At 44.6% G+C, this 25,578-nt stretch overlaps 1 protein-coding gene across 2 annotated transcripts in view; it reads left to right on the top strand.

Annotated features, from left to right (window-relative positions):
- The first annotated feature begins 3,806 nt into the window (after positions 1-3,806).
- Positions 3,807-25,578, top strand: part of AMN1 (antagonist of mitotic exit network 1 homolog) — a 67,880-nt gene continuing 46,108 nt past the window's right edge. The window contains exon 1 of one of the 2 annotated variants that reach the window (XM_044272664.1): positions 3,807-4,031. In XM_044272664.1, coding sequence (XP_044128599.1) covers positions 3,997-4,031 — 35 coding nt within the window. In that variant the 5' untranslated portion in view covers positions 3,807-3,996. Of the gene's footprint in view, positions 4,032-18,749; positions 18,904-25,578 lie in introns of those variants that run through there. The other variant, XM_044272665.1, reaches the window with a different exon arrangement.

The raw sequence follows: 25,578 nt of genomic DNA on the forward strand, positions 1-25,578 counted from the left end.
CAATATGGTGTCTCTCTTGTGTGCCCTACACAAGATGGTGATCCCTTATGTGCACCCCATGCAGTCTAATCCCCCATTATGTGTCCCTTACACATTATAATGCCCCCTATGTGCCCTAACACAGAATAAATGCCTCCTCATGTGTCCCCAACAAAATATGGTACACCTTTAGGCTGGGTTCACACCTGAGCGTTCCGGAAGGAGCGCTCTGTATGCGCAATTGTACCGGCGTTTACAATCGCGCATACAGAGACAATTGTCACGCATTCCCGAATGTCTATGTACGGGAACGCGCGACAAAACGCCCCAAAGAAGCTCATGTACTTTTTTGAGCGTAGGGCGTTTTACAGCGCGATCGTACGCGCTGTATAACGCCCAGGTGTGAACCATTCCCATAGGGAATCATTGGTTTCTCCTTGTTGAGCGTTTTACAGCACGTAGGAACGCGCTGTAAAACGCTCAGGTGTGAACCCAGTGTTAGTGTCTCCAAATAAATGCTTATCTATTCCACACTGCCAGGATGAACAGACCAAATATTTTCGTACAGATCTGTTCCAGGCTGTCTGTTGCCTGGATGAAGCAGGCGTGAGTGCCAAACCACCAGTCACAGGGTGAATGTTATATATACAGTATATCGCCTACAGTGAGGAGACAGTTATTGGAATTTCTGCCTCAGTGTGATTGTCACCTGCATCTTCAGTAGAGTTTGCTTTGTTATCTATGATTCAGAGTTTGGCCCCATGCACACGGCCATTGCTCGGCCGTTCCGTGCATTGGGGACCACAATTTGAGGCCCCCAATGCATGGGCAATATCCGTGAGGCTGCCGGATATTGGGTCCGTGATCCATCTAAACCACAAAATGGGTCCGCATCTGTGATGCAGTGCAAAAATGGCCGGGGGCCCATATATTGTGGACCCGCTGTTTGCAGGTCGCAATACGGGCATGGTCAGGCAACGGCCATGCGCATGAGGCCTTTAGCTTCCTTCTTCAAGAAGAGTTTATTCCTTTTGGCCATGAGATTGGCAAAAGCGAGACTAGAGAGATTGCTTGACCCACGTCACCATATAATGATATAAAGCGTATGAATGATGTGGTGGCGACAGATCACAACACATATACTGGGCCAGATTTATGAAAGCATTGCATAAGCTATATTTGAGGTATAATTTTCAACTTCTCAAAACTTTTCACAATTGTAGAACGGTATCTCCCAGGGAAAGAGAACCATCTCGCTAATGCCACTTTTTGGAAGTGGTCCCCTATCAGTAAAAGTTCAACTTTTAAACAAGCCGTGGGACATGACAAGGTACATAGCCAAGCCAAATATCCATCCAAAGACATCTGTGTTTGCCCCTCATCAGTACGGTGTAGGATTCTGACTGGCTGGGTGCGATGCCTTGAACGCAGCTTAGGCAGGGTCCTTAAAGAAACCAGCAGTGTATGGAGACCTATAGGTGCTAGCGAGATGGTTCTCTTTCACTGGGAGAAACCTTTTTGCATTTTATTTCCCCATGGAGCTTCGCCAATGCTGGTCTGTTTTTCGTGTGCTTGCAGTGCTGTGCTTTCACATGTCCTACCCTTGGCCACATGTTGTCAATGGGTCTGCACTGCGATGTGGGGTGCACACGGTTGGGGTCCATGGTTTGCAGTCCACAAAACGGACACTGACGTTGCACAGTTGGGTGAATGCAACCTAAATTTGCCTCACTGTGCTTTTTAAAGCTTGTCTTTTATGGACACATGGAACATCCCATTGCACATTCTGATCAGTTACATGATGTTTCTATGGTGTGACTTTTCATGAGGTTTACTTTATTAAGCCTTGTTCACACATCAGTGCATTATGGATGTGTCCTGTCAGTGTTCTTGCATCAGGGGAAAACAATGGAGCAAAAGCAAACAATGCAACAGTACTCTACAAACACAAATAAAGTAAATACAATAGTGCCATACTCAATATAGAAAATGCAAACTGCTAATGCTACGTTATAAATGGGAGATTCTTGGCAAATACATTTTGTACAAAATTATTTGTGCCTGCATGCCAGCGTCAAGGCGATCTCTTTAGGATAGGAACCTACACTAAATGCTACCTCCGGTGGTGCCATGTTGGCCTCCACTAAATTCAGGGAATGCAGGTTCCACATGCATGCTGAGCCCACTCTGTATTTTATCTCTCCTAGTACCAAATGGCCTCCCATAATTGCAGGGAGAGCAGGCTACAGCTTTATACTTGTACTAATTAAAATCAGGCTATGGTAAAGATAGGTATGTCAGGAACCTGCAATCCCTGAATTGGATGGAGGCCATTATGGCACCAGAAGAGGTAGCATTTAGTGTAGGTTCCTGTCCTAAAGAGATTGCCTTGACGTTGGTGGACAGGCACAAATAATGTTGTACAAACTGTATTTGCCAAGAATCTCACATTTATAACTCTGATTGAGCTGGTAAGGGGGAGATTCCCAGTATCATGTTTCTTTTACTATTAGTACATTTTCTATAGTGAGTATGGCACTACTGTATTTACTTTATTATTTGTGTTTGCAGAGTGCTGTTGCATTGTGTTGGTTTTTGCTTTTGTGCTTCCAGCCATGGCGACGTGCACCTGTGCACTGGGAGGCACTGACTAAGACCCATTTTTTTATTTGTGAAAAACAATGGAGACATGCAATACTTTGGTCCGTTTTGAGGACTAAACATATCAGTGGAAATCTACGGGTCCATAAAAACAATGGAAAGAATATACAGACCCATAGATCCACTGCATGTCCTGAACTCTGACCTTTGCAGATGCAAACTTCGGATACAAAACATGACACACCCTAAAAATGGCTACAGATAGCATCCACTTACCTTCCCTTCTCTGTACTTATCTAACTTCCCCAATTTTGTTTGGTTCTGAATTTTTTGTTCTCTACTTCTTAATGGCGTGTTCTGAGATGTTTTAAAAAACTTGGCCCAGGACAGGGCTTATCTGAAATAAAGGAAAAAACCCTTACTCAGCTTTTATGTGCTCCGGTCTCCGTAGTGATGAACATGTGCATGAGCACCATGTGTCCACTGAGGCCAGTGACTGACTGCAGCGTTCACATGAATGATGAAAAGCACATGACCACTGCAGGACCAGAGCGCCTGGGACCAGAGCCAGTGCTGGAGTGGCAGGGCAATGAAAGATAAGGGTACGAGTACATGGCGCGGTCAAGTCTAGTCTGCAATGCAACTGCACTGCCCGCAGCAGACTCTAATTAAACTAATGAGGACTGCATTATTAATGGCCACGGCGTACTGAAGGTGCTGCACGGCATTAGCGATTCAGACTGGCTAAACAGAGTGGCCCTTATTAGTTTAATTAGAGCCCATTGCGCCCTGTACAGTACTCGACTGCAGTCCTACCCTAAAGAGGTTTTCCTTTATTTTAGACAGTGGGCTGCATTGGTCCAAGTTTGTAAAAAAAAAAAAATAGAAACACCCCTTTAAATAGCCTACAGCTGCAAAACGGAGCGCAAAAGTATCAAGGCCTCAAGATCAGTTATCTCTGATTCGCAACAAATGTTACTCTCGGATTTTATTCTTTTTAATTGACCCTAAAAGTGATGATGATGATGACAAATTTCAGTCCCTGGTACCTTCAAAGATTTGTGAAGTGAAAAAGAAGTCATCTTTAACCAGTAATTCCCACAGCAGACACTGGGGGGCGCATTTAGCCACACAATCTGCATCAGAGCTCAGGAAAACTACAATTCCCAGAAACCATTTGACCTAAGGGCTCGTCTATAAACTGACACACGGATTATTTCAACAGTTTGCCGTTTTCGTAGAGGGGTTAAAGTTTTACTCGTTGCTGAAGTATACGGGAAATAAGATGGGTGATAAGCAGAGGAACCGAGTGAGAGTGAAGAATTAGGCAGAAGACGGTGGTGTGCTGCGTATTGTAGCGGTGTGCAGTCTTTGCAGACGGTCCCTGACTGTGGAAGTGACTGGTTTGTGGTAACCATGAGCTGCTGTCGTGTAGAACCTCTGTTGGACAGGTGAGAGGTCTGGGGCTGTCAGACACAGAGGGATGGGGACCAGGCGGTACCTGCTGTTCCCAGGGGGATATTACTGCTGGTGGGGGAGGTGCTGTTTATGTTTGCTACTAGCGCCTGGGATGTCAAACTACGGTATAAATAAAGTTTATTGAAGCATTCACACGATAAACCTTACGGTACCGGCTACTATACTCCGTAAGGACCTCCTGACGTCACAGTTAGGGATGAGCGAACTTCAGATTACGAAGTTCGTGTTTGGGTTCTGGTCAGAGGCGTAGAACTGACTGGGCCCCACATCAGTTTTTTGTACGGCCACCCCACACACACTTCCACATTCTTTATAAACCCCTCTCATATGGCTATTTTGTGACTTTTTATTTACTGTATTTATTTATTTGCCTAATTTTTAGCACCACTTTATTGTTTTTTAACATTTACAGTTGCAGACGGAGTTTATATTCAACTCAACCCTCAGAACCTGCGCTGCAATCGTAATAGACCTGTCTGATTTAGGGCTCTTTCACACTTGCGTTGTTCTTTTCCGGCATAGAGTTCCATCGTCGGGGCTCTATGCCGGAAGAATCCTGATCAGGATTATCCTAATGCATTCTGAATGGAGTGAAATCCGTTCAGGATGCATCAGGATGTCTTCAGTTCCGGACCGGAACGTTTTTTAGCCGGAGAAAATACCGCAGCATCCTGCTCTTTTTGCCCCGGCCAAAAATCCTGAACACTTGCCGCAAGGCCGGATCCGGAATTAATGCCCATTGAAAGGCATTGATCCGGATCCGGCCTTAAGCTAAACGTTGTTTCGGCGCATTACCGGATCCGACGTTTAGCTTTTTCTGAATGGTTACCATGGCTGCCGGGACGCTAAAGTCCTGTTTGCCATGGTAAAGTGTAGTGGGGAGCGGGGAGCAGCATACTTACCGTCCATGCGGCTCCCGGGGCGCTCCAGAGTGACGTCAGGGCGCCCCACGCGTATGGATGACATGATCGCATGGACACGTCATCCATGCGCATGGGGCGCTCTGAAGTCACTCTGGAGCGCCCCGGGAGCCGCGCGGACTGTAAGTATACTGCTCCCCTGCACCCCACTACTACTATGGCAACCAGGACTTTAATAGCGTCCTGGCTGCCATAGTAACACTGAAAGCATTTTGAAGACGGATCCGTCTTCAAATGCTTTCACTTGCGGTGTTACGGATCCGGCGGGCACTTCCGGCAACGGAAGTGCCCGCCGGATCCTAACAACGCAAGTGTGAAAGAGGCCTTACCTCTACACAGGGGCGTCGTTAGGTCACAACATTCGGGGCTTGAGCCCCGGATGTTTTGTCCAGCCCCGAATGTTATGCTGGCCTGGTAGCATTTTATTTTTTTATTATTATTTGGCTATTCCAGGGCCTTTTAATATTGATTGAACCTGGGCACCCCACCATTAGCCTCTGTACCTTTCATACTGCAGCCATGGAGGCAGTCATACACGCACTCTCCACATACATGGACGCAGTCATACACGCACTCTCCACATACATGGACGCAGTCATACACGCACTCTCCACATACATGGACACTCTCATGCACGCACTCTCCACATACATGGAGGCAGTCATACACGCACTCTCCACATACATGGACGCACTCATACACGCACTCTCCACATACATGGACGCACTCATACACGCACTCTCCACATACATGGATGCAGTCATACACACACTTTCCACATACATGGACGCACTCATACACGCACTCTCCACATACATGGATGCAGTCATACACACACTTTCCACATACATGGACGCAGTCATACACGCACTCTCCACATACATGGACGCAGTCATACACACACTTTCCACATACATGGAGGCAGTCATACACGCACTCTCCACATACATGGAGGCAGTCATACACGCACTCTCCACATACATGGACGCAGTCATACACGCACTCTCCACATACATGGACGCAGTCATACACGCACTCTCCACATACATGGACGCAGTCATACACGCACTCTCCACATACATGGACACTCTCATGCACGCACTCTCCACATACATGGAGGCAGTCATACACGCACTCTCCACATACATGGAGGCAGTCATACACGCACTCTCCACATACATGGACGCACTCATACACGCACTCTCCACATACATGGACGCAGTCATACACGCACTCTCCACATACATGGACGCAGTCATACACACACTTTCCACATTCATGGACGCAGTCATACACGCACTCTCCACATACATGGAGGCAGTCATACACACACTCTCCACATACATGGACGCAGTCATACACGCACTCTCCACATACATGGACGCAGTCATACACGCACTCTCCACATACATGGACGCAGTCATACACGCACTCTCCACATACATGGACGCAGTCATACACGCACTCTCCACATACATGGACACTCTCATACACGCACTCTCCACATACATGGACGCAGTCATACACGCACTCTACACATACATGGACACAGTCATGCACACTCCACATACATGGACGCAGTCATACACACACTCTCCACATACATGGACGCAGTCATACACGCACTCTCCACATACATGGACGCAGTCATACACACACTCTCCACATACATGGACACAGTCATACACGCACTCTCCACATACATGGACACAGTCATACACACACTCTCCACATACATGGACACAGTCATACACACACTCTCCACATACATGGACGCAGTCATACACACACTCTCCACATACATGGAGGCAGTCATACACGCACTCTCCACATACATGGAGGCAGTCATGCACGCACTCTCCACATACATGGACGCAGTCATGCACACACTCTCCACATACATGGACGCAGTCATGCACACACTCTCCACATACATGGACGCAGTCATGCACGCACTCTCCACATACATGGACGCAGTCATGCACGCACTCTCCACATACATGGACGCAGTCATACACGCACTCTCCACATACATGGACGCAGTCATACACGCACTCTCCACATACATGGACGCAGTCATACACGCACTCTCCACATACATAGATGCAGTTATACACGCACTCTCCACATACATGGATGCAGTCATGCACACACTCTCCACATACATGGATGCAGTCATACACACACTCTCCACATACATGGACGCAGTCATACACGCATTCTCCACATACATAGATGCAGTTATACACGCACTCTCCACATACATGGATGCAGTCATGCACGCACTCTCCACATACATGGATGCAGTCATGCACGCACTCTCCACATACATGGACGCACTTATACACACAGTCACCACATACATGGATGCACACATATACAATACACATATATAGACACCCAGCTTTCCTGCTATGCCTCTCCCCCATACTCTAATGCCTCTGCACTTGTGCCATGCAGGATAGCAGGGACATCTCATGATATAATTCACCCAGCTTTCCTACTGTACTGCAGGTCACATGCGCACAGTCTGGGAAAGCCGAGTATAACCCCAGTTCCCCTGACACATCACTGGTGCAGTTGTGGAAATCCAACTGATGTTCAGCATGCTGGGCATGGAAGGTTCAGGCTGCAGGAGTCGTGGGTAGGAAAGGGGGCGGGATATGCTAGCTCCGCCTACATTGGACCGTCCTGATGCTGGTCACTGTCCATCATCAGAACTGAGGAGTTGGAGAGGCGGAGCAATGTCACTGATGTCAGGTCAGTGACAGAGGTGCAAGTGCAGGACTCTGGACCTGGTGCAGGAGAAGTCAGCTGCTCTGACAGGGGCCCGGGGTGACGAAGTACAGTGACTGCTCCCGGGCCCCTTCTGAGCTCTGGCCCCAAAGCAGCTGCTTCCCTGATAGTTACGCCACTGGTTGTGGTATTTGCTGAATTGCTTTATGGATTCCATTACCACGGACCATAACGCAATTCCATGACAGAATGCCTTTAGAGGCATTCTGTTATTCATTCCGTCATAATAGTAGTCTATGGGCTCAGGCTGCATAACGGATCTGTCCCGTTTCCGTTATGCAGGAGAGTACTTCAGCATAACGGAAACCAGACTGATTCGTTACGCAGATCATAGACTTCTATTATGAAGAAATGAATAACGGAATGCATTGCGTTATGGTCCATGGTATCGGAATCCATAAGGGTACTTTCACACTAGTGTTAAAGTTTTCCGGTATTGAGTTCCGTCACAGGGCTCAATACCGGGAAAAAACGATCAGTTTTATCCTAATGCATTCTGAATGGAGAGCAGTCTGTTCAGTAGGCATCAGGATGTCTTCAGTTCAGTGACTCTTACGGCATTTGGCCGGAGAAAATACTGCAGCATGCTACGGTATTTTCTCCAGCCAAAATTCCGGAACACATGCCGGATCCGGCATTCATTTCCATTGAAATGTATTAATGCCGGATCCGTTACCAAAATGCAAAAATAAAAATAAAAATATACCGGATCCATTTTTCCGGATGACACCGGAGAGACGGATCGGATATTTCAATGCATTTGTCAGACGGATCCGCATCTGGATCCAGCAACAAATGCTATTCGTTTGCATACGGATTTCCGGAATCCTCTAACGCAAGTGTGAAAGTACCCTAACACAATTCAGCATATACCACAACCCGAACACGAACTTCAAAATCTGAGGGTTGCTTAGGCTACTTTCACACTAGCGGCAAGGAACTCCGGCAGGCGAACAGCCTGTAGGATCCGTTCTGCCGCTAGTGAACACGTGCCCCCGGACTACCGCTCCAGCCCCATTGACTATAATGTATCCAAAAAATGCAGAAATCCAGCTTCCAATACAAACGTGGCAGCTTTTATTGAAATAGTGCATTTTGATGCGTTTGTCTCCCAGTGGCAGAATGTTTTGTCTGATTGCTCCCTCAAATTAATGGAACTTATCATCATCATCCACGAGGAGGATACTCTTTCCAACTTGAGGGAAGAGATCAAAGTTATCCGGGATTCCATCGCTCCCTTTTCTAATCCTACAGGCGTTTATTGATATAGACACCAAACTTCAGGAAAGTTTGAGTAAAATAGAAAACAGATAAATTTAATCGTGACCTACAGGATTACAAAATCAATGCTGTTTACACTTGGACTGACATTAAGGTCGTTACCCCTCTCGAAACAAGGAAACATAAATAATCTCCAGGTTGTAAAATACTTACACAACCGCACATTGATGTGCTGGCCAGAGGACTCACTTTTTCACCTACATGTCACTTCGATACAGTGCAGTTTCTAGGTAAAATGGGCCGATGCCCATAGGATTGTATTGGGCATGCGCCGGATCTTGTGCAGTCGGGGACAGTAGTAGCCGCCTAGCGAAGTGAATATTGATGAGCTGGGCGGCGCTTCAAAACGGCAGTTGGGGGCGGCTGGCTGGGCGCAAGTGGAGAGCTGCCCCTTGGGCAGAATGAAGACGCTTCACCCAGGTTATAAAACTTCAGTTTACTGTATTTATAAGGTGGACAGGGGGGCTACTTATATGATTTTAATACACTTTAGAAGACCTGTACTGTGATATATATACCTAAATATGCTTATTGGGCCTGTCAGTGTCCCTTTAACCCCTTAGGGACACAGCCTTTTTACACCTTAGGACCAGGCCATTTTTTGCAAATCTGACCAGTGTCACTTTAAGTGCTGATAACTTTAAAACGCTTTGACTTACCCAGGCCGTTCTGAGATTGTTTTTCCGTCACATATTGTACTTCATGACACTGGTAAAATGAAGTAAAAAAAAAAAGATTTTTTTTGCACAAAATAATGCCTAATTTACCAAAAAATTTGCAAATTTCAAAGTTTCAGTTTCTCTACTTCTGTAATACATAGTAATACCCCCAAAAATTGTGATGATTTTACATTCCCCATATGTCTACTTCATGTTTGTAGCATTTTGGGAATGATATTTTATTTTTTGGGGATGTTACAAGGCTTAGAAGTTTAGAAGCAAATTTTGAAAATTTTCAGAAATCTTCAAAATCCCACTTTTTATGGACCAGTTCAGGTTTGAAGTCATATTGTGAGGCTTAGATAATAGAAACCTCCCAAAAATGACCCCATCTAAGAAACTACACCCCTCAAGGTATTCAAAACTGATTTTACATACGTCGTTAAATCTTTAGGTGTTGCACAAAAGTTATTGGCAAATGGGGATGAAATTTGAGAATTTCATTTTTTTGTCTAATTTTCCATTTTAACCCATTTTTTCCACTAACAAAGCAAGGGTTAACAGCCAAACAAGACTGTATCTTTATTGCCCTGACTCTGCCGTTTACAGAAACACCCAATATGTGGCCGTAAACTACTGTACGGCCACACAGCGGGGCGTAGAGTGAAAGGTGCGCCATTTGGTTTTTGGAGGGCTGATTTTTATGGACTGGTTTATTTACACCATGTCCCATTTGAAGACCCCTGATGCACCCCTAGAGTAGAAACTCCCTAAAAGTGACCCCATCTAAGAAACTACACCCCTCAAGGTATTCAAAACTGATTTTACATACGTCGTTAACCCTTTAGGTGTTGCACAAGAGTTATTGGCAAATGGGGATGAAATTTGAAAATATCAATTTTTTGCCTTATTTTCCATTTTAACCCATTTTTTCCACTAACAAAGCAAGGGTTAACAGCCAAACAAGACTGTATCTTTATTGCCCTGACTCTGCAGTTTACAGAAACACCCCATATGTGGCCGTAAACTACTGTACAGCCACACAGCGGGGCGTAGAGTGAAAGGTGCGCCGTTTGGTTTTTGGAAGCCAGATTTTGCTGGACTGGTTTTTTGACACCATGTCCCATTTGAAGCCCCCCTGATGTACCCCTAGAGTAGAAACTCCAAAAAATTGACCCCATCTAAGAAACTACACCCCTCAAGGTATTCAAAACTGATTTTACATACATTTTTAACCCTTTAGGTGTTGCACAAGATTTAATGGAATATAGAGATACAATTTCCAAATTTCACATTTTTGGCAGATTTTCCATTTTAATATTTTTTTTCCCAGTTACAAAGAAAGGGTTAACAGCCAAACAAAACTCATTATTCATGGCCCTAATTCTGTAGTTTACAGAAACACCCCATATGTGGTCGTAAACTGCTGTACGGTCACACGGCAGGGCGCAGAAGGAAAGGAATGCCATACGGTTTTTGGAAGGCTGGATTTTGCTGGACTGTTTTTTTTGACACCATGTCCCATTTGAAGCCCCCCTGATGCACCCTTATAGTAGAAACTCTAAAAAAGTGACCCCATTTTAGAAACTACGGGATAGAGTGGCAGTTTTGTTGGTACTAGTTTAGGGTACATATGATTTTTGGTTGCTCTATATTACACTTTTTGTGCGGCAAGGTAACAAGAAATACCTTTTTGGCACAGTTATTTTTTTTTGTTATTTACAACATTCATCTGACAGGTTAGATCATGTGGTAATTTTATAGAGCAGGTTGTCACGGACGCGGCGATACATAATATGTATACAATTTTTTTTATTTATGTAAGTTTTACACAATGATTTCATTTTTAAAACAAAAAAGTTTTAGTGTCTCCATAGTCTAAGAGCCATAGTTGTTTCAGTTTTTGGGCGATTATCTTGAGTAGGGTCTCATTTTTTGCGGGATGAGATGACGGTTTGATTGGCACTATTTTGGGGTGCATATGATTTTTTGATCGCTTGCTATTGCACTTTTTGTGATGTAAGATGACAAAAAATTGCTTTTTTTACACCGTTTTTATTTTTATTTTTTTACCTGAGGGGTTAGGTCATGTGGTCACCTGAGGGGTTAGGTCATGTGATATTTTTATAGAGCCGGTCCATACGGACGCGGCAATACTTAATATGTATACTTTTTTTACATTTATGTAAGTTTTACACAATGATTTCATTTTTGAAACAAAAAAAATTATGTTTTAGTGTTTTCATAGTCTAAGAGCCATAGTTTTTTCAGTTTTTGGGCGATTATCTTAAGTAGGGTCTCATTTTTTGCGGGATGAGATGATGGTTTGATTGTTACAATTTTGGCGTACATGCGACTTTTTTGATCACTTTTATTACCTTTTTTTGGGAAGTAAGGTGGGCAAAATTTCTATTTCATCATAGTTTTTAATTTTTTTTTTATGGCGTTCACCGTTCGGGTAAAGTAACATGACCGTTTTATAGATCAGGTCGTTACGGACGCGGCGATACCAAACATGTGTAGGGAATTTAATTTTTTTCATTTTTAATCAGTGATAAATGTGTTTTTTGATTTTTACTTTTTTTTTCACTTTTTTCACTTTTTTTTTTACCCAGACCCACTTGGTTCTTGAAGATCCAGTGGGTCTGATGTCTGTATAATACAGTACTGTACTCTATATAGGGTACTGCACTGTATTTTACTTACACTGAACAGATCTATGCTTTCAGCATAGATCTGTTCAGTACCATGGACAGCAGGATGCCTGAGAAGGCATCCTGTTGCCATGGGAACCTTCCCCGTCTGTCACAACTGCGCAGACGGGGAAGGGTGAGGACTGGGGTGTCGGGGGGCTGTCTGGGGGCTCTCTCCCTCTCCCATCGGGGGGCTGCAAAGGCACAGCAGCCCCCCGATCGGAGAGGGAGGGAGCTCCCTGCGCTGTTAACCTTTTCCATGCAGCGGTCCGTACGGACCGCTGTATGGAAAGGGTTAAACGGCTGACATCGCATCAACGATGTCAGCCGTTTATACCAGGGTGCCAGCAATGTGCTGGCACCCTGGTATACCCACTAGAAACCAACGATTATTCAAGGGGAGGCGGGCGGGGGATCGCGATCCCGCCTGCCGCACCGCCCGCCTCTCGCACCGCCCGCAACCCTCCCCCTGCACCACCCGCCCACATAATATCATTCAGGGGTGCAGGGGGAGGAAGAACATATATATTCTGGGCATTGTAAAGTTTCTGATCCCCGCGGACGGCAAAAAGCGCATCAAACCGCAAGTCTGAATTGACCTGCGGTTTGTTGTGATCGCCGACATGGGGGGGGTCACGGGACCCCCCCGCGCATTTAGCCTAGGTGCCTGCTCAATGATTTGTGCAGGCACCTTGTTCCGATCACTGCCAGCCGGGCGGCAGTGATCGGAACAACACATGACGTACCGGTACGTCATGTGTCCTTAAGTACCAGGGCATCATGACGTACCGGTACGTCATGTGTCCTGAAGAGGTTAAACTGCTAAAAGTGGCAGGCAGAGTGGTACAGGAAAACTGCAGTATAAAGGAAGGCAATACCCTTAGAAGAGTAGTCATGAAATACAATCATCAATAATGTGCAAAACCAAAAAACTGTCATGTTAGCATTTAATAACTAAATAAAACCCAATCACAGCAGGTCTCAACTAGCACACGCAAGTAAATGTACAAAAACCAAGTAACATATAAAACCAGATTCAAAGCATAGATGGCAAGGCGGATTACTGTATACTGTACATAAAATGTATGGAGGTTGCACCATGCCGGACAATATAACCTCTGTGCCATGCTGTACAATAAACAGTATAACCCCTACACAGTGTAGAGGTATACTGTATATTGTGTGGCACAGCGTATGCTATATGTGTATAGCAAACATATTCCACATGAAAACTTACAATTACTTGGCTTGGCCCTTGGGGATCTCGGACACTACTTTAACACTTTGGCTGGGGGCTCGGTGGAACTGATGTTGTGCTTTATCCTAATGAGAAAGATTTCATAATAAGGATTTGGAGAAGGGGCAGAGGGATAGCAGAGCAAGGAGAGGCTGGTGCTGCTACTAGGGGGTCATACCATGGGGGAGTAATAAAGCCCACCATAATGCCCCCCAGTAGAAATAATTCTCCTTATAATGTGCAAAACATACCCCCTTGTAATGCCCCCAAAAGCTAATGTTCCCAAAATGTGCCAATATAAAATACCCCTTCTCAGTGCCCCGTAGATGACCCCATAGTGCTCCTCTCCCCCATAGTGCTCCTCCCATGTGCCAGTAATGAGAGCCCCCCCTATCATGTGCCAGTAGCCCCCTTATGTGCCAGTAGCCACCTATCATGTGCCAGTAGCCCCCCCTTGTGTGCCAGTAGCCCCCCTTATGTCTGTGCCAGCAGCCCCCCTTATGTGCCAGTATTGTAATTTGTACATATATATATGTAAAAAAATGCAGGCCTCTTCCGGCTGGCTCAGGCTGCACGATGGCGTCATCGCGCCACCTGCAACTGCCTCTGATTGACTGCCGGCCTAGGAACAGGGAGGGAACACACCTCTCCCTCCCCTGCACTCATCTCCCTGACTTTGGAGATGAGTGAGCGCTTCCACAATGGAAGCGCAGCGCTCATCTCCTGCTGTGCCCTGTCGGCGCCCCCCTTCTGACAGCGCCCCGGGCAGCCACCCCGCCCCTGGTCCAAGAAACGGCCTGCTTCGATATATATCGTACCATCGTGGACGTTAATAGGCTGGCCCTCAATCTAACTTAAAAAAAAACATTTTTCGAGTTCTGATGCCCTGAATGACACACCTGTGTTGAGTCACAACCTGGGGCATTCTCCTCTATATGTGCTTTTCTTTTCAGGAAATTGCTAATATATCTAATATGCAACAATCTCGTTCCATTCCAGATGTTAATTTTTCAAATGATTTTTCTTATAATTTTGTCACTCATAATAGTTGTGATTTTTATCCAATCCAATCGCGCTAGTTTGCATTGAATCAATTTCAGGATCTGGTGGAACGAGATTTTTGATCTTCATGCGTCCATTTATTCTTCTAATCATAAAACGTCTGTTAACAATTTATTGTCTTCAGAGTGTTCTGCCTTGCAAGAACTGGAAAAGCTGCCTGACATTGTGATCAAACAGGCTGACAAAGAGGGGGCTGTGGTGGTCATGGACAAGCTCATAGATAAATCAACAAACTTTTGCCATGCTGGAGGACACCAGCACCTATCTTGAGCTTGACCATGACCTAACACCCCTCTATCAACAGGAACTTCTTTCACTTTTGTCTCTTGGTTTACAGGGATGGTTCATGAATCAAAAGCAGGTAGATTTTATTTATGTCCCTCATCCTGTCATTCCTATTTTCCACTCCTTACCTAAAATTCATAAGGGCTCGTGTCCCCCCATGTGTCCAATAGTGTCCGGCATTGGTTCTTTTACTGAGAGACTATCTGTTTGGGTTGATAGTATCTTACAACCCCGGCCCAATCCATTCCTGGCTTCCTGCTTGACACCACAGCTGTTTTACAGGCCTTCCATGATTTTACTTGGAAGCCGGAATTTATTTGGATCACGGCTGATGTTACTGCACTTTATACCGTGATTCCGCATGTTTCAGCCATAGTTTCATTCCAATGTGTTCATGCTCTATTACCGTTTTTTTGCAACTTACCAGTCTTACCATCTAGTGATGCATCTGTGAAGCTGTCCGTGATGGATCCGTGTTGGGTCTGTGTGTCCGTTTTTTGCTGTCTGGGTGCCATCCGTGTTTCACTGACACTGAGCAGCTGAAAAATAATTTTCAAAGAGTATCTTCCTAATGATCCGTGAAACACAGATTTATGGATGGCATCCGTGTTGCATCTGTGACTTTCACAGACCCATAGACTATAATGGGCGTGATGGATCCGTGAACACGGACAAAGTAGAGCATGCATCCATGCTAAAAACACTGACCCACAGACTGCTAAAACACTGATGTGTGAATACACATATTAAAGTAAATGGGGGAAGTGTGCAGTCCGCGGAGAACACGTACAGCACACGTCCGTGAAACACTGACGTGTGAATGAGGCTTTACACTGTCACGCACACAATCTATCTGTGCAAAATAAAACTGACAAGTGACTGCGCTTTCTTTATTTAGTGCAGTGCCAGCCAAAATTGGCTTTTTTTTAATTAATTTGAGCAATACCTGCATTTTATACAGCAGACAATCATCACACGCCATTTTGGTATTTATTTCCGAAAACTTACATTTCAATATTGCATTTTCTGAAGGCAATTCAATTCCTTGCATCACGCTGTGTATAATCACCATTTATGTGTGCAGGTGAAACTCGAAAAATTAGAATATCGTGCAAAAGTCCAATTATGTCAGTAATGCAAATTAAAAGGAATTGCAATAATGCAGCTTAAAATTAGAATTTTGTGAAAAGGTTCAATATTCTAGGCTCAAAGTGTCACACTGTAGTCAGCTAATTAATCCATAGCCCCTGAGCAAAGGGGACCTCAAAATTGTGACTTTGGAGTTTCACAAATAAAGGCTTGTAATATCTCGCTTTGCATGTAATGAGTCTCTCATATGTTAGTTTCACCTTTTAAGTTGCATTACTGAAATAAATGAACTTTGCACGATATTCTAATTTTTCGAGTTTCACCTGTATATTTAAAATAAAAAAGTACACTGGAATATTGCATGTAGTACCGGACAAGAATTTCTTGCATCACAGACTGCAATTTGGTGTGTAGTCGAAAACAGAGGCATATTTGATTAGAACATGTTTGGCAACGGAAAATAAAAGAGGACAGGATAATGGAGAAAAAAACCACATCATCCACCAGTAATGTCAGTGGCTGTAGCGGTGGCGGCACTGTCAGACTGGGCACCAGGCTCCCAGTCAATATTAACCAGTGACTCCACTAGCTGTTGGGCGACTGTTGGAGGAAGGAGATAAAAATGTGGAAAGGGTGACTGAGCCATCAACAACATCATTTGACAACGGGATGATGGTATCTCTGACAGTAACGTCACCCTCATTTTTTGCCTCTTCCTACTATTCTGCCTTCACTGACATCTAATTTCACTGCCCTATCCACTATTAATGGAACATCCAGCATCTGCCCCTCCTAAAGGGATGCATTTTGAAAGGCCATTTAAAAAAAAAAACACTGCTTCTTCATTTCTGAACCATAAACTTGATCACTGCCACAATATTTTTATAAAGTTTGTGTAACAACTTCCTAGTGAATAGATGGAAAAGGTCCTTTTGGGGTACGAACATAGTCACTTCTATGTAAGTAAGCTAAATCCCTGAAAAGGACCTCAGCAGGAAAAGGACTAGTACATAATGGATGGAAAAGGTCCTTTTGGGGTACAGAAAATAGTCCCTTCAGTGTGAGTCAGCTAAATCCCATCCCTGAAAAGGACCCCAGCAGTATGAATCCTTCCTAATACATAATAGATGGAAAAGGTCCTTTTGGGGTACGGGAAATAGCCACTTCGGTGTGAGTTGGCTAAATCCATTCCCTGAAAAGGACCTCAGGAGTATGAATCCTTCCTAATACATAATAGATGGAAAAGGTCCTTCTCGGATACGGGAAATAGCCACTTCGGTGTGAGTCTGTTAAATTCCATCCCTGAAAAGGACCTTAGCAGTATGAATCCTCCGGGCTCCTCCCTAGTACATAATGGATGGCAAAGGTCCTTTTGAGGTATAGGAAATTTCAATTTTTCTTTTAAACAAATAATGTTAAAGGGGTTATCCGATATCTGAAATATCCCCCCAAATGTCTGGGCCCCTTGTATAGATTATACTTACCTGCTCCTCGGCACCCACGTCCGTCCGGATTCCTGCATGAACAACTCTGCATTTCCCCGTCGCTCAGATCAAAATATCCAGTCACCGGGAGAGCAGGCAATAGCAGGCCGCCACTGGGACGAGCCCCCTTGGGACTGGTCACCCGTGGTGCCCTGCTATTGGCTGCTGCCCCGTCACTGAATGCTTTGATCCGAGCAACAGGGAGATGCAACGGTGCCCATGCAGGAATCCGGAGCGATGCCTGTGCCGAGGAGCAGGTAAGTATAATCTATACAAGGGGCCCAGGCATTGGCAGGAATATTTTCGATATCTGATAAACCCTTTAACTTCTAGGAAAGTACAGAGATCACATGACCAGATGTTTCTGCAGAGCGCTTTACTATGAATATCACAGGACCGGACATTTCTGCAGAGACAAGTGCTCAGAAGTCACATGTATGGATGAGCGAATCTACTTCGGATGAGATTCGCATAATACTTTGTTTGAATACTGTACGGAGCGAGTGCTCCGTACAGTATCAGAATGTATTGGCTCCTATGAGCCGAAGTTATTACTTTGCGAAGTCTCGCGAGACTTTGCATAATAACTTCATAAATCAAATTCTAATGCACACGATGCTGATTTGTTCCATAAAATCTGCAGCATGTCAATTTATTTTATTTTTCCTGTACCGATTTTCTCCTTTTACATAATTAGGGACAGTAAAATCTGCATGCAAATCTGCACCAGTTGATGCGGATTGACCGCACGGATTTCAGCGCGGATTGTCCGCACATAGATCCTGAACGTGTGCATTTACCCTTTTATTTAGACATATCAAGGCCTCAAGGTCAGTTATCTCTGATTTGCAACAAATGTTAGTCTCGTATTTTATTCTTTTAATTGAACCCAAAACTGATGATGATGATGACGATAAATTTTAGTCCCTGGTACCTTCAAAGATTTGTGAAGTGAAAAATAAGTCATCTTTAACCAGTAATTCCCACAGCAGACACTGGGGGGCGCATTTAGCCACACAATCTGCATCAGAGCTCAGAAAAACTACAATTCCCAGAAACCATTTGACCTAAGGGCTCGTCTATAAACTGACACACGGATTATTTCAACAGTTTGCCGTTTTCGTAGAGGGGTTAAAGTTTTACTCGTTGCTGAAGTATACGGGAAATAAGATGGTGATAAGCAGAGGAACCGAGTAAAGAGAGTGAAGAATTAGGCAGAAGACGGTGGTGTGCTGCGTATTGTAGCGGTGTGCAGTCTTTGCAGACGGTCCCTGACTGTGGACGTGACTGGTTTGTGGTAACCATGAGCTGCTGTCGTGTAGAACCTCTGTTAGACAGGTGAGAGGTCTGGGGCTGTTCCCAGGAGGATATTACTGCTGGTGGGGGAGGTGCTGTTCATGTTTGCTACTAGCGCCTGTGATGTCACACTACAGTATAAATAAGGTTTATTGAGGCATTCACATGATAAACTTACAGGGTGAGGTTTATCAAACTGGTTTAGTTGCCCATAGCAACCTGTCAGATTCCACCTTTCATTTTTCAGAACTCCTTTGAAAAATGAAAGGTTGAATCTGATTGGTTGCTATGGGCAACTAAACCAGTTTTCCTTTGCACCAGTTTTGATAAATCTCCCACTAGATTTGTAGTCTAGTTCCTGAGACTAGCTCAGCGGGGCCCTGGTTGTGTAGCTGCAGTTCAGGAATTGCTGTATGCCCCCCCTGTCCTCCTGTATGCCCATTGCCCCCTGTCTTTCACTTGTGACCCCCACCTTGTGTCTGTTTCAGTTCAGTGGAGAAGGCCTTTCAATGTCACTAGCACTAGATCAATGGTCATTGGCAATTGTATTTCGGCTTCATTGACTTCTATGGTCAGAATTTTGCATCTCCCGAAGTCTGAATCCCAGATTGTGGTACATTTTAAACCCCACCATGTTCTGCTATGATTGAACCCCCAAATACATAGACATGCAGTCCAGGACTGTTGTCAATGTAAGATAATCAGATCCTATAGGGGTTGTCACTTCAGCAAATGGCATTTATCATGTAGAGGAAGTTAAAGGGGTTGTCCGGGTTCAGAGCTGAACCCGGACATACCCTTATTTTCACCCCGGCAGCCCCCCTGAGCCTAGCATCGGAGCATCTCATGCTCCGATGCGCTCCAGTGCCCTGCGTTAGATCGCGCAGGGCACAGGCTCTTTTGTTTTTAATAACACACTGCCGGGCGGTACGTTCCGCCCAGCAGTGTGTTCGGTGACGTCACCGGCTCAGAGGGGCGGGCTTTAGCTCTGCCCTAGCCGTTTTACTGGCTAGGGCAGAGCCAAATCCCGCCCATCAGTGCCGGTGACATCACCGGGGTTCCTGTCAGCCCCATGGAGAGCCCGGTACGTCACCGGAACTCTGAAAAATGCCTTTGCCCTGCGCGATTTAGCGCAGGGCAAAGGAGAGCATCGGAGCATGAACTGCTCCGATGCTCATGTCAGGGGGGCTGCTGGGGTGAAAATGGAGGGCTGTCCAGGTTCAGCTCTGAACCTGGACAACCCCTTTAATACAAGGCACTTACTAATGTATTGTGATTGTCCATATTGCCAGGGTCTGGCTGGATTCATTTTTCCATCACATTTTACACTGCTTGTTTCCATGGTTACGGCCAGCCTGCAATCCAGCAGTGGTGGTCCTGCTTGCATACTATAGAAAAAAACGCCAGCCTCTCTGGCGGATGGGACCTTGGGAGCACACATACAGTAGGCTTGTGCTTTTTCCCATAGTGTGCAAGCATGGCAACCACTGATGGATTGCAAGGTGGTTGTAACCATGGAAACGAGCAGTGTATGATGTGATGGGAAAATGAATCCAGCTAGAAAATGAAGCAATATGGATAATTACAATACATTAGTAAGTGCCTTGTATTAACTTTCTTTACATGATAAATCTGACTTACTGAAGTGAGACAACCCCTTTAACCTTTTGCAGACACGGGGCGTACAGGTACTCCCTGATGTCCGAGTTCTGGCGGTGGCGGGCGGTGATTGGAACAGAGTGCCTGCTGAAATCATTCAGCAGGCACCCTGGGACAATGCCGAAGGGGGTCCTGTGCCCCCCCTCCACCCGTATTGGCGATCGCAGCAAACTGCAGGTCAATTCAGACCTGCAGTTTGCTGCGTTTACGGGTCATTCCGGTGGCGATTGTGGAAGCCATCAGGTCCCTGTGCTGCTGTAATGGGGACCCGATGGCATGGAAGGCAGCGCAATGTCTAAGGAAGGCATCGTGCTGCCTTCCGGTGGAGAGCCTGTGAGATCCAGCCCCCTGGATCTCACAGGCAGGAAGCTGTATGAGTAATACTCACTGTATTACTCATACAGCCAATGCATTCTAATACAGAAGTATTGGAATGCATTGTAAAGGGGATCAGACCCCAAAAGTTGAAGTCCCAAAGTAGGACAAAAAATTAAGTGTAAAAATTAGTTAAATAAAGTTTAACAAAAAAAAATTAAAATTTCAAGTACAGTAAATAAAAAAAAAAGCGTCCTTTTCCCAAAATAAAGTAAAAAAAACCAGACATATTAGGTATTGCCGTGTCCGTATCGACCGGCTCTATAAACATATCACATGACCCAACCCCTAAGATGAACACAGTCAAAAAGAATAAAATGAAAACTATGCTAAATAAGCCATTTTTTTTGTCACCTTACATCACAAAAAGTGCAACACCAAGCGATCAAAAAGGCTTAGGCCTCCCAAAATAGTGCCAATCTAACCGTCAAAAAATGAGCCCCTACCTGAGACAATCGCCCAAAAAATAAAAAAAAAATGGCTCTCAGACTAAAACATGATTTTTTTTTGGTTTCAAAAATGCTTTTTTATGTTAAACATATTAGGTATTGTCGCATATGTACGAACCTGCTCTATAAAAATACCACATGACCTAACCCCTCAGGTGAACCCCGTTAAAAAATAAAAATAAAAACGGTGTCAAAAAAGCCATTTTTTACCTTACATCACAAAAAGTGTAATAGCAAGCGATCAAAAAGGCGTATGCACCCTAAAATAGTACCAATCTAACCGTCATCTCATCCCGCAAATAATGAGCTCCTACCTAAGACAATCGCCTGAAAAATACTATGGAGACACTAAAATAATGTATTTTGTTTAAAAAATTATATTATTGTGTAAAACTTAAATAAAGTAAACATATTAGGTATCCCTGCGTCAGTAAGAACCTGCTTTATAAAAATAGCACATGATCTAACCTGTCAGATGAACGTTGTAATAAAAAATAAAAACTGTGCCAAAACAGCTATTTTTGGCAAATTTTCCATTTTTCCATTTTTTTTTTTTTTTTTTTTTACACCATGTGCCATTTGAAGCCCCCGATGCACCCCTAGAGTAGAAACTCAAAAGAATTGACCTCATTTAAGAAACTACACCCCTGAAGGTATTCAAAACTGATTTTACAAACTTTGTTAACCCTTTAGGTGTTCCACAAGAGTTAATGGCAAATGGAGATGACATTTCAGAATTTCTATTTTTTTTTACTTTGCCTCACAAAAAGTGTAATATAGAGCAACCAAAAAATATGTACCCTAAAATAGTTCCAACAAAACTGCCACCTTTCCAAAATGAGGTCACTTTTTGGAGTTCCTATTCTAGGGGTGCATCAGGGGGGCTTCAAATGGGACATGGTGTCAAAAAACCAGTCCAGGAAAATCTGCCTTCCAAAAACCACATGGCATTCCTTTCCTACTGCGCCCTGCTGTGTGCCCGTACAGCAGTTTATGACCACATATGGGGTGTTTCTGTAAACTACAGAATCAGGCCTCATGCACATGACCGTTGTGTGCATCCGTGGCCGTTGTGCCGTTTTCAGGTTTTTTTTTTCGCGGACCCGTGGAAAAATCGGAAAATGCAGTTTTGCAGCCGCATCCGTGATCCGTGTTTCCTGTCCGTCAAAAAAATATGACCTGTCCTATTTTTTTGACGGACAACGGTTCACGGACCCATTCAAGTCAATGGGTCCGTGAAAAATCACGGATGCACACAAGATTGGCATCTGCGTCCGTGGCCGTAGGTTACTTTCATATAGACGGATCCGAAGATCCGTCTGCATAAAAGCTTTTTCAGAGCTGAGTTTTCACTTAATGAAAACTCAGATCCGACAGTATATTCTAGCACAGAGGCATTCCCATAGTGATGGGGACGCTTCTAGTTAGAATATACTTTGAACTGTGTACATGACTGCTGCCTGGCAGCACCCGATCTCTTACGGGGGGATGTGATCCGCACAATTAACCCCTTAGGTGCTGCACCTGAGGGGTTGATTGTGCGTATCATAGCCCCCTGTAAGAGATCATGTGCTGCCAGGCAGGAGGGGGCACACCCCCCTCCCTTCCCAGTTTTAAATTCATTGGTGGCCAGTGCGGCCGGCCGACCCCCCTCCCTCCCCCTCCTAATTAAAATCTCCCCCCCATTGGTGGCAGCGGAGAGTACCGATCGGAGTCCCAGTTTAATCGCTGGGGCTCCGATCGGTAACCATGGCAACCAGGACGCTACTGCAGGTCTGTGCAGTAGCAGGTCTGTGCTATATGCAATGCGCCACACAGACCTTTCACTTACCAGTAGGAGAAGCTCCCGGACGGTCACAGACATCGCAGCTCGCAGATAAGTATAATGCTTCTAAAAATTGCTAAGTAACTGTTAGCGGTTTTTCTAGGCAGGTTTATGATGGTTATATTATGAGGCTTCAGACCTCCACACCCGTGAATATTTCCCTGTGCAACGAATATCCCCTTTGCTTCTGATCAGAGAGATAAGACAGCCCTGACTCAACATAGGTTGTCAATATCTGAAATCTTTATTCTCCCAGCACATAGTTTATAGGGTTTGTTGGGGGTGGGAACATAGTGTCCTTCCAGATTCAATTGGACCAATCCTCAGAACTCAGCAGGCGTTTGGGAATCATGTGTTTGTCAATATACAGTTGAAACTTTGCTAAACAATGCTGACATCTGCTATATATAATACATGAAAGGGTTATTTTACATTGAACAGGTTTCTCTCTCCATGCTAACAAGTTAAATAGGAAATCACACGTTACTGTCAATGTATAGAGGTGAGATGTTAAATAGCCTTTTGGTCAGGAAGGCTTCTATTGTGTCCCGGACTGGCAGAGGATGTAAGATATGTTAATGCGAGGTACTGTATTTCCATAAGAGATGAGGCTTGTATAATATATGTGTCTAATCTGTAATGTATCAAAAGTAAGATTATGAAAATCCCTTTCAGTAACCATGGCAACCAGGACTGCAGTAGCGTCATGGTTGCCATGGTTACCGATCGGAGCCCCAGCGATTAAACTGGGACTTCGATCGGTACTCTCCGCTGCCACCAATGATAGGGGGGGAGATTTTAATTAGGAGGGGGAGGGAGGGGGGGCCCACTGGCCACCAATGAATCTACAGTACTACAGGGGAGGGAGGGGGGGCCAACCATACTGGCCACCAATGTGTTAACTACAGGGGAGGGAGGGGGGGCCAGCCGCACTGGCCACCAATGTGTTAACTACAGGGGAGGGAGGGGGGGCCGGCCGAACTGGCCACCAATGTGTTAAATACAGGGGGGGAGGGGGGTCTTTTAGTATATTCTTACCTGAAGCGTCCCCATCATCATGGGAACGCCTCTGTGTTAGAATATACTGTCGGATCTGAGTTTCACGATCTAACTCAAATCCGATGGTATATTCTAACATAGAGGCGTTCCCATGGTGATGGGGACGCTTCAAGTTAAAATATACTATCGGATTGGAGAAAACTCGGATCTGATGGTATAAAAGGGACTCCTGACTTTACATTGAAAGTCAATGGGGGACGGATCCGTTTGCAATTGCCCCATATTGTGTCAATGTCAAACGGATCCGTCCCCATTGACTTGCATTGTAATTCAGGACGGATCCGTTTGGCTCCACACGACCAGGCGGACACCAAAACGACTTTTTTTTCCGTGGATCCTCCAAAAATCAAGGAAGACCCACGGACGAAAAAACAGTCACGGACCTACAGACCCCGTTTTTGCAGACCGTAAGAAAAAACGGTTGTGTGCATGAGGCTTCAGGGCAATAAATATAAAGTTTTGTTTGGCTGTTAACCCTTGCTTTGTTAGTGGGAAAAAAAATGATTAAAATGGAAAATCTGCCAAAAAAGTGAAATTCTGAAATTTCATCTCCATTTTCCATAAATTTTTGTGGAACACCTAAAGGGTTAACAATGTTTGTAAAATCAGTTTTAAATACCTTGTGGGGTGTAGTTTTTAAAATGGTGTCATTTCTGGGTGGTTTCTATTATGTAAGCCTCACAAAGTGACTTGAGACCTGAGCTGCTCCTTAAAAAGTGGGTTTTGGAAATTTTCGTAAAAATTTTAAGATTTGCTTTTAAACTTCTAAGCCTTGTAACGTCCCCCAAAAATAAAATGTAATTTACAAAATGATCCAAACATGAAGTAGACATATGGGGAATGTAAAGTAATAACTATTTTTGGAGGTATTATTATCTATTATAAAAGTAAAGAAATTCAAATTTGCTAATTTTTCAAAAGTTTACCAAGACGTGATGTTACGCCCTCCTAGAGGAGCATGTAAGGTCAGCTTGGTACAGTTTTTACAGACTTCTCCTGTCCACGCGGGCACAGAGAGGCAACAAGCTGAGAGAGCCTTTTCAGTGCCGCAGTGAAACAGGGCAGTCTCAGCCCGGGTAATCTACCACCAGCTTCTCGTTTGATATAAGCCCGTTCCGCTAACAGCAGTATATAGGGTGAGAAACCAACCCGCGGTAGCGTATAACTAGGCCGAAACACGGACGTGGGGATTCGTGATTGAGATACAAGATAGCGCAAGATTAAATTATATATTTTATAATATATAATATCTAGGGCTCACTAGATATAACACTATACACACAGAATATACACAGGGGTCTGAGGTTACAAATATAGGTAATATGGTACAACCAGGATTACACAGAGCAC

The sequence above is a fragment of the Bufo gargarizans genome, chromosome 11 (assembly GCF_014858855.1).
Source record: "Bufo gargarizans isolate SCDJY-AF-19 chromosome 11, ASM1485885v1, whole genome shotgun sequence".
In the NCBI taxonomy this organism is placed as follows: Eukaryota; Metazoa; Chordata; class Amphibia; order Anura; family Bufonidae; genus Bufo; species Bufo gargarizans.